An 11058-nucleotide genomic window follows, 5' to 3' on the forward strand; every position below is an offset into this window, starting at 1 on the left:
GTCTGTATTATGCAAAAATTAGTACAATTGAAGCACACGCGATCGTAAACCAGAAGTTTAATGATTCAAGTACTTTTGTGCTTTGGCATGACCGAATAGGTCACCCTGGATCAATAATGATGAGACGAATTATTGAAAATTCAAATGGGCATCCACTTAAGAACCCGAAGATTCTTAAAAGTGGTGAATTTTCATGTGCCGCTTGTTATCAGGGTAAATTGATAGCTAAGCCATCACCAATGAAAGTTGACATTGAATCCCCTGCTTTTCTAGAGCGTATACATGGGGGTATATGTGGACCTATTCATCCACCTTGTAGGTCATTCAGATATTTTATGGTCCTAATAGATGCATCTTCAAGATGGTCTCATGCTGCCTCCTATCGTCTCGCAACCTGGCGTTTGCGAAATTATTGGCACAAATAATACGCTTAAGGGCACAGTTTTCGGATTATTCCATTAAGGCTACACGCCTCAATAATGCCGGAGAATTCACGTCTCAAACTTTTGATGATTATTGTTTGTCAGTTGGGATAAAAGTTGAACATCCTGTAGCTCATGTTCATACCCAAAATGGTCTTGCAGAGTCATTTATTAAACGACTACAATTAATAGCAAGACCACTACTTATGAAAACACGGTTGCCCACTACCGTCTGGGGTCATACTATCTTACATGCAACATCTCTTATTCGTCTCAGACTGACTCATTATAATAAATACTCCCCGTCACAATTAGTATTTGATCATGAATCAAATATTGCTCATCTCCAAATCTTTGGCTATGTTGTATATGTGCCAGTAGCACCACCACAGCGCACTAAGATGGGCTCCCAAAAAAGGTTAGGAATATATGTTGGGTTTGAATCACCCTCTATTATTCGCTATCTTGAGCCATTGACGGGAGATTTATTCACTACTCAATTTGCGGATTGTCGATTTGATGAAATAAATTTTCCACAATTAGGGGGAGAAAGAAAAGAAATCAAAAGAGAAATTGCGTGGAGAGTTTAAAAGAAATCAAAAGAGAAATTGCGTGGAGAGTTTCATCACTATCTCATTTTGATCCACGTGCCCCTATATGTGAACAGGAGATCCAGAATATCATTCACTTACAAAAAATAACAAATCAAATGCTAGACGCATTTACCGAATTGAAAAGAATTACTAAGTCACATATCCCTGCAGAGAATGTGCCTATCCGAATTGATGTCCCAAAGGGAAAATATACTAGTGTCATAGCCTCTGAATCTCATACACGCCTGAAGCGTGGTAGGCCATTGGGTTCTAAGGATAAAAATCCTAGAAAAAGAAACACGAAAAATAATCAACATGACACTATGAAAGCATATCATGAAGATATTCAACACCTGATTAATCCTGATATTCTTAAAGATATTAGGGAACCCGAGACTCAAGTGAGTAAAGAACTATCATTGAGTTCTTCTAGTGATGGGATAGATTTGAATCGATCGAAGATTATGGTGGATAATGTTTTTGCAGATAATGTTGCACTGAATATTATGAAAGACATTGAGGATCAGGAACCTCAATCTGTCGAAAAATGTCGACGAAGATATGATTGGCCAAAATGGCAAGAGGCAGTTCAATCAGAATTGAATTCACTTGCCAAACATGAGGTTTTTGGACCGGTAGTCCAAACGCCTAATGGTGTAAAACCAGTTGGCCACAAATGGGTCTTTGTGCGGAAAGGAATGAGAGAAATGAAATTGTGAGATATAAGGCACGCCTTGTTGCACAAGGATTCTTTCAAAGACCTGGTATCGACTATGAAGAAACATATTCACCCGTTATGGATGGCATAACATTTTGATATCTCATCAGTTTAGCTGTACATGAAAACCTTGAAATACATCTGATGGATGTGGTTACAGCTTACCTTTATGGCTCACTTGATAATGAAATCTTTATGAAAATTCCTGAAGGATTTAAAATGCCTGAAGCAATTAGTTGAAGGTCTCGGGAGATGTATTCAATCATATTACAAAGATCGTTGTATGGTCTAAGACAATCAGGGCGCATGTGGTACAATCGCCTTTGTGAGTACTTGGTAAATTAAGGTTATATAAATGATGTCATTTGTCCATGTGTTTTTATTAAGAAAACAAAATTAAAGTTCGTTAGAATTGTTGTTTATGTTGATGACATAAACCTAATTGGAACTCCAGAAGAGCTCCAAAAGGAGATTGAATATTTAAAGAAAGAATTTGAGATGAAAGATCTCGGAAAAACAAAACTTTATCTTGGTTTGCAGGTTGAACATTTAGCAGACGATATCTTTATCCATCAATCTGCTTATACCAAAAAAGTTTTAAAATGATTTTATATGGACAATACGCATCCTTTGAGTACTCTAATGGTTGTTCGCTCACTTGAAGGTAAAGATCCGTTCCGACCTCAAGAAAAAAATGAAGAGCTTCTTGGTCCTGAAGTATCATATCTTAGTGCAATTGGTGCACTTATGTATCTTGCTAACGCTACAAGACCTAACATAGCGTTCTCTATTAATTTGCTAACAAGAGATAGCTCTTCTCCTACACGAAGACATTGGAACGGAGTTAAGCATAAATTGCGATATCTGAAGGGAACTAGTGATATGGGTCTGTTTTATACTAACAAAAGTAGTACAGATCTTGTTAGTTATGCAGATGCAGGTTATTTATCTGATCCACGTAAAGCTCGATCTCAAACAGGCTATCTGTTTACATGCGGAGGTATTGCTATATCATGGCGATCTACAAAACAGTCCATTGTTGCTACTTCTTCAAATCATGCTGAGATAATCGCTATTCATGAAGCAAGTAGAGAATGTGTGTGGTTGAGATCAGTGATACATTTCATCAGAGAAAGATGTGGCTTGAAATGCGATACAAAAATACCCACAGTATTATATGAAGATAATGTTGCATGCATAGCTCAATTAAAAGGAGGTTTTCATAAAAGGAGATAGAACGAAGCACATTTCACCAAAGTTATTCTTCACACATGATCTCCAGAAGAATGGTGATATTGATGCGCAACAAATCCGTTCAAGTGACAATCTTGAAAATTTGTTCACCAAATCTTTGCCAACTTCAACTCTTAAGAAGATGATATTCAAGATTGGAATGTGAAGACTCCGACATCTGAATTTTGGTCTTCGTCAGGGGGAGTGAAATACGTGTTGTACTCTTTTTTCCTTAACCAAGTTTTGTTCCATTAAGGAAGTGTTGTAAGTTGGATGCCCATCACATGGGCACCAAGAATACTTGCCCACCAAGTATGTGTGGCCACCAAGTTGTTAACTTATTTCCTCCTATAAATAGGAGTTCATTTGTAGAAATTATATATACAATCAATTCCTCTCTATATACTTCTCTCTTGTGTATTTACTTCATAATCTTTATTTTATAACATTGTGTTCTTTATCCACATTTTCAACATGACATAGCCTTGTTACTTGTCGATGTCATACCATTACCGGCTTTGCAACATATTGCCCATGCAAATTATTGACTTCACAACCCTATTTCTTCCTCAGTTATTACAGAAGCAAGAAGACCGCATAGCGCAGTGGATTAGCGCGTTTGACTTCGGATCAAAAGGTCGTGGGTTCGACTCCCACTGTGGTCGGACTGTGTATAACTACTCTTTTGTTTCGGATGGTTCTTCTTGCGGAACCTTTTTTTTTTTTTCCTTTATCCGAGCAAATGGGTGTTTCAACTTTCACGATGTGTTCTTTTTTGTCTTCTTGCAATTGCATATTATATGCTCCACTGTTAATGGCACAGTAGCAGTTTTTGCCACTTTTAGTCATGTAGGAGTTGGAAGTAACCATAATTCTATGATGTTGCAGTTCAATTTGTAACACATCAAAATTACCAAGAGTTATACTCTCTTTGTCTTATGTGGCACAGTTCGAATTCCACGAGTAAAACAGTTTAATTTTGATTGTAAATTTGGACATGAAACCTTTATATTTTTGGAAATAAAAGTTACAAATTTGAAAACTTCATAAAAAGTATTACTCCGTCCGGTTCAAAAAGTGTCCACTTAGCCATTTATACATCCCTTAAGAAAATACTAATTTCTAGGCAGAAATAAGTAATTTGACTAAATTACTCCTAATTAAATAAGTAATTGGTATTTTGTCACTTACCACTTAATAAGGGCAAATTTAGAGAAGTAAGGTTAATTTTTTCTTGATTTGGTAAGTAGACTCTCTTTTTGAACCAAAAATAAAGGCTAAGGGTGTGTTCGGTATGGAGGAAAACATTTTCGATTTTCTCATGTTTGTTTGGTCAAAAATTTTGAAAAATATTTTCTTTAGAAAAACAAGTTCTTTAAAAATGAGAAAAATGAATTCCCTAATAAAAGTAGGAAAAATAAGTCCACAGAGGCATTCCATCAACCACCCAACCCCCCCCCCCACCCCCCCCCCCCCAAAAAAAAAATATTTTCTTTTTTTAAAAAAGTTTTGAAAAGTTTTTTTTTTGCACCTCCCCCCCCCCACCCCAACCCCCCGCTCCCCAAAAAAAATTATTTTGTTTTTAAAAAAAAGTTCTGAATTTTTTTTTTTTTGTTTTTTGCACCACCCACCCCACCCCCACCTATGACCCAGCACCCCACCCCCACCCCAAATAAATTAATTTTTCTTGAAAAAATGTTTTTTTTACACCATCCACCCCCCACCCCTACCCTTACCCCTTTCCGAATTTTCTACTTTATATATTTAATTTTACTTTTATAAAAATGTTTTATAAAAATGGGAGTTTGCATGGTTATATTTGGTATGAGGTAGGGGTGGGGGCAAGCAGGGTGGGTGAAGATGAAATGTGTTCGAGAGTGGTGATTGGGTGGGGGTGGATTTGGTTGGGGTTGGGAGGTGGAGGGTGGGTAGTGGGGGTGGGTGTGGCGTGGGGTGGTGGGGTTGAGGTGGGATTGGGGGGCTTAGGTGGGTGTTTTTCAAAAAAATGTTTTCTACCAACCAACCGAACATGAAAAAATAAGTAAGAAATTCACTTATTTTCCAATACCCAGCCAACCATGAAAAAATAAGTAAAAATTCACTTATTATTCAAGAACACATTTTCTAGGAAAACATTTTCCCTCTGTACCGAACACACCCTAAGTGGACACTCTTTTTGAACCGGAGGGGCTATAAGGCACAATAATTATCAATTGAAAATATATATTAAGATATATGACAAAATTACAGCCAAAGAAAGACTAGTTTGAATCTCGAATCTGAAAGGTGCCACATAAGTTGTGATCTGGAGAGTAAAAAAAAAAAAGTTGAATTCCCACCCGGTGTCCAAAACCAACATAAGAGTCCGACTATATCCGGATTGGTCATTCACACAAATGCTCCTATTTCGGGGTCGTCTTGGAAAAATTACGCTCTATGTCTATTTTTGAAAATATTTACGCTACGTAGCTCATACTTTATGTATAAACACCTGATTTAGCCTCTATTTGTGTATAAACACATTTTATACACTATTATAAACTTTGTACAAGGTTTATACATTAGTATAATGATTTTCTCCGGTAAAATGTTGTATAATATTGTATCATGTTGTATAATATTGCATATTGGGCTACGTGGCGTAAGTATTTTTAAAAGCTGTATATTTTTAAAATATATCCATTAATTTTTGCCCCTCAAATTTGTGGTTTTTAATTTTGCTTTTATCACTTTAGATTTCGCTCGACATAGTTTAGATTATATCACACAAGTTATGTCGGACACTACAAAACTTTCAAACTCCACAAAAACATGCTTTATGTCGAGCGAACTTAATTTGTACATAACCTTTGTCAAGCGAAAAGGTTCAGTTTCCGAAGCTAAATGTTACAGAACTTATACAGAGCGAAATAAGTCTGAATATTTTCATTAAATGAGTAGTAGGGACAAAAGGTAAAGACCACATACATGAGGGACAAAAATAAAAAACCAGTGCTTTGAAGAGCAATCCCTGCAAAAACTTCTATCTGAACTACGCTAATACTCCCTCACGGTCTCAAATTAAGTATTTTTATGTCCAGAAAAATCAAAACAATTGTTGTTTTGATTTATTTAAAATCAAGATAGAATATATTACCTTTTTTCTTTCATTTTTACCCTTTTTGTTACAGGGTAAAAAGTAGTAACTAATAATAGCATTCATTTGTCAATTGTAGGACCTCTCAATAACAACTAATAAAGGAAAATTCGATATATTACATCTTATACTCAATATTTTTCGTAATGAACGTGTTAAAATTTTAAAAGGATAATAATACGTGGAGAAAAATATCACATTAAGGCCTTATTTGTTTGCACTTAATGACGATCCTAATCTTATCATTCAAATTTCAGTCATCAATGTGTTTGTGCGTTAGATTTAAATCTTAATCATTAAGTGCGCTTGTTTCTATAATTCTACAATCACTTAATGAATATGGATAGATCTGAATGATTAAGGCCCCGTTTGGATATGATTTGAAACCATGGTTTGAAAAAATGATTTCAAACCATGTTTGGACATGCAATTTGGATATTTTTAAGTTGTGTTTTCTCTTATAGACATAAAAACCCCACAAATTGTGAAAATTATCAAAACATTCTCAATTCTTATACAATCTTACCAAATGAGCAAGTCATAGTTCATAACAAAATTAGTACACTACTAGAAGACCTTTCTAAAAAATAAAGAATCAATTAATTAAACTTTAGTTCAATAAAAACGAAAATTTAATATGAATAGTAATATAACTACTCTTTAATATAATCCTCCCACATAAATTAAAGGTTGGTAGACATAAATAAAGGTTGGTGGAAGTTAATGAGATTGGTAAATAATTGATGGAGGTAATTATTAAAAATATCTACCAACTTATGGGGTTTTTTTTTTTTTACAAAATATAAACTTATGATTAAATTTTATATTTAAAAAAGTGGAAACCATGGTTTCAAACCCCAAATCATGCCTTTTTGGATGATTTGGAGTTTGAAACCATGAGTGAAAACGCATGTCCAAACGCTGGTGTGGGTCATGATTTTAAACCATGGTTTGAAAACGCATGGCCAAACATCCATTAAGACTTATGATAATGGCTTAATATCATTAAGTTGCTTATTCAAAGATTTCGACAAAGATGGCTTGTAATTGATACTACTACATCTATTTTCATTGGTAACCGTCGTTGTCGCCTCCCACCATTATTAATTACTACCAACAAGAACCACCATCATTAGCCACAACTAACACACCCGCCGATCACCACAATCACTTATAAGCACAATTAGCCACAGTTTACAATCATCACCACCAATTACCATTATAACCACCAACTACTAACAACAAAACCACAATCAATCACCATTATACGTAGCCAACCAATTCACTACCACCATTAGTTATCACTATAGTTCACCACAACTATTAGGGGTCGTTCGGTAGCTGGTTAGGAGTAAGTTATTTGTGTATTAAAATCCTGCATAAGTAATATTGTGTTTGGTAGCTAGTCATGAGGCGAGTTATCCATGTATAAAATTAGTACGACGTTCGGTTTGCAGTTTAGAAATCTGCATAACTAATACATTTAAGTTATGAGGGAATCTGTGTAACATTTTATGAAGGGCAAAAGGTGGAATAACTAATACACGAATAACTAAGCCCTGCATAACTAATACCTACATCAATTAATACATAGATTCCTTATCAATTCATGTATTATTAATACTTGCATAACTCTAACCAGCTACCAAACGACCCCTTAGTTGTCACCACCAATTACCATAACCAATAACCACTGTTAATTAAAACAGTCAGTCATCATCACCACTAGTTACTACCTAGAACACAACTCACAACCATCACCGAACACAATCCCCAATTAGCATTCACTACCACCATTGCTAATCATAATCACCTTTCAACTGTTATATAATTTTTTTAAAATATTTTATTAATATAGTATTAAATTAATTTATTATTTCACTTAAAGTTTATACTTATAAAATTTTATATAAAAACAAGTGTTATATATTCAGATGTTGAGAAAACAAATAATCTTATCTATTCAGTATTCAGAATTTAATATAATATCTTAATATTCAGATATTCAGACATCTTATTATTATGACGAGCATTCAAATTGAGACACCTAAATCTTAATAAAAATAAATCATGCCTAAGTATGTGGTCATATTTAATTTCCCAATAAAGAGTTTGCTTCAGAAAAAAGAAGAAGAGATTGTTGAAAAAGTTAAGAAAAGAGAAAAATATTAACAAACCAAATAATGACAACTGGACGGGGTTCTTAGACCTGTGCTGTTGTGGGGCCCAATAGACAGGTGAGATGCAGCCGGAAGAAATAATCACACTCTCTGCACTTCAGCAAACCTTGGTGGTTCCACTCCCACCTGATTTTTGCGACTCTCTCTCTCAAATCTTTAGATGAACCCTACAAATCTTGGAAATTTTTGGAAACTTTGAATCCTTTTACAACCTCAGATCCTTAAAGTTGTTGTCAGTAAGGTTTTTTTTTTTTTTTTTTTGTTGGTGATAGGTGTTTGATTTTGCTCTCAAAGTTTCAAACTTTAAGGCAATTTCAAGAACAAGAATCCCTTTTCTAAGGTAAGGGAGTTAAAGGGTATTTGATGTTCTTGTTTTTTGGATGGATTTTGGTTGTTAAGGTGTTTAATTTTGCTCAAAGTTCCCATCTTTAAGGCAATTTCAAGTACAAGATTCCTTTTTTTGAGATAAGAGAGTTAAAGGGTATTTTTTATTCTTGTTTTTAGGTGTTTGATTTTGCTGAAAGTGTCAAACTTTAAGGCAATTTCAAGCACAAGATTCCTTTTTTTTGAGGTCAGGGAGTTAAAGGGTATTTTTGTTTTTGTTTTTTAGATGGATTTTGGTTGTTAAGGTGTTTAATTTTGCTCAAAGTTCCCATCTTTAAGGACAAGCCAAAAAGAATTCCTTTCTTGAAGTAAGGGTATTTCTTCTAATTGGAACTTAATCTTCTGAAAACGAGAAGTTCTATTTTTTTTTTTTGATGGATATTTGTTGTTTAGGGGTTTGAATAAGTTTCCAGCTTTAAGGCTATTCAAGCACAAATTTCCCCTTTTACAAGGTAAGGGATTATAGGGTTTTAGTATCAATTGGATTGAATCCTTTGAAAACGAATAATTCTTGTATGGATTTTGGGTTGTTGTAGGCATATTTTCTTGATTTTGATTAATGAATTTTGCTTGTATGTTGGAGAAACTTATTCATCTAGTTGCTAGGAATAAAATGTTAATTTGGGGTTAACAATGGGTCAAATTTGATCAAGAAAACATTGTGCTTAGAATTTGGAATTTTACGTTAGGCTCTCTAATAAGAGGGTAGATATTAGTGTGGTATAGTAGTAGTCTCTTGGTTTCTTGTGCTTCAATGGATGACATTGAGGATAATGGGAGATATCCTCCCAACCCTTATGGAATGAGTCAGGGTTATGAGACATCCAACCGCCACAAGCTTCCTGTTCACGACACTTCTCATTCAAGGCATGTGAACAATCAGTATGTTGAGGAGGCCGATGATGATGACGATGTTGATAACGAAGTGGAAGCAGAAGAAGAAGAAGAAGAAGAAGAAGAAGAAGAAGAAGAAGAGGAAGAAGAAGGAGAAGAAGAAGAAGAAGATGATGATGATGATGATGGCGATGAAAATGGTGTTCAGCGGATAGGGAAAGATGTGTTTGAGGATGACGATGATGATGATTATGGTGATTCGCAAAGGCATCAAAAGAAGAGGAAGTTAAAGAGCTTGTTATCAAGTTACGAATTTGCACCTCGAGTACCACCGCCTCCATCATCTACTACAGCTGCAACCGTTCCAAAGCCTTCGTTTGGCGGGAGGAATCCACTTTCTGATTGGACTGAACACGAGACGTTTATTTTGCTTGATGCATGGGGTACTAGGTTTGTTCGACATGGGAGGAAGAGTCTTCGATTAGAGGAATGGCAAGAAGTTGCAGAGAGAGTATCTCAAGGGTCCAGAATTGAGAGGACGGATACTCAATGTCGTAACCGTTTGGATACTCTGAAAAAGAAATACAAAAAGGAGAAGATGAAGCTCGCGGCGGAGACAGGGAGTAGTTCCACTAGTAGTAAGTGGGTGTACTTCAAAAAGATGGACATGTTACTATCATCAACTCCTCAGCAAGCGGGTGTTTCATGTGGAATGGACTCTGGAGAGTATGTTTTTAGGAGCCCTAAAGTTTATCTGAATCGTGCTAATGGTTTGGATGAGATGAGGGACAGTCCTGCTAACTCAGGATCTGCTGATTCTGAGGATCTTCCACCAAAAAGATCAAGAAATGTACAATCAGGAGGGAATGGAAATGGAAGTTCTTTCAAACTAATAGCAGATTCTATCCATAAATTTAGTGAGATATATGTGAAGATTGAGAATAGCAAGAGACAGCAAATGCTGGAACTGGAGAAAATGAGGATGGATTTCCACAGAGAATTGGAACTGCAAAAGAGGCAGATTGTGGAGAGAGCTCACGCGGAAATTGCAAGAATACGTCAAGGAAGTGATGAAGAGAATGACATGTCTGCTGAAAATGTTAGTGGATGATTTAGCCGGACTATCTCTCGACTCGTTGTATGTTGGCTATTTTCCATTGTTGTATTATATCTTGCATGTCATTCTCTCGCGGGTAGGGATGGCAATATGTAAGACAACTTAATGTGGTGTAAGAATGTATTTGACTGTAGTTTCAGCAGCAATAATAACATAATAGAGATCACAAATTCTTCTTTCACTACTGTAGAATATGTCTATTAACCTGATTCGCTATTATTAAATTATGCTCTATAGCTGTTTTGTGGTTAAGCACTTACTCTCAGTTCAATCAGGAACCATCTGAGTTTTCTCAAGATACGGGAAATAGCATGAAGCAATGCTGGGGAAGCAAGTCAGTGATGAATCCAAGGTTTAGAGCCGATGTCAATGAGTTTTGGTCTTTACACACAAGTCATTTTGTTTGAGAGTCGATGTCAATGAGTTCTGGTCTTTATATAG

At 35.5% G+C, this 11058-nt stretch overlaps 1 protein-coding gene and 1 non-coding gene across 2 annotated transcripts; both read left to right on the forward strand.

Moving 5' to 3' along the window:
- The first annotated feature begins 3557 nt into the window (after nucleotides 1-3557).
- On the forward strand, nucleotides 3558-3631 carry TRNAR-UCG (transfer RNA arginine (anticodon UCG)). The gene has a single exon. It is a non-coding gene; the product is annotated as a tRNA-Arg (tRNA).
- A 4638-nt stretch (nucleotides 3632-8269) lies between these two features.
- On the forward strand, nucleotides 8270-10798 carry LOC132603677 (trihelix transcription factor ENAP1-like). The gene has a single exon (XM_060316822.1). The coding sequence runs from the start codon at nucleotides 9421-9423 to the stop codon at nucleotides 10609-10611; it is 1191 nt and encodes a 396-aa protein (XP_060172805.1). The 5' UTR covers nucleotides 8270-9420; the 3' UTR covers nucleotides 10612-10798.
- Nucleotides 10799-11058: the final 260 nt, after the last annotated feature.

This window comes from Lycium barbarum, chromosome 7, assembly GCF_019175385.1.
Source record: "Lycium barbarum isolate Lr01 chromosome 7, ASM1917538v2, whole genome shotgun sequence".
Classification (NCBI taxonomy): domain Eukaryota; kingdom Viridiplantae; phylum Streptophyta; class Magnoliopsida; order Solanales; family Solanaceae; genus Lycium; species Lycium barbarum.

Coding starts and splice junctions, on each gene's coding strand:
- LOC132603677 (XM_060316822.1), top strand. CDS start 9,421: ATGGATGACATTGAGGATAATGGGAGATATCCTCCCAACCCTTATGGA.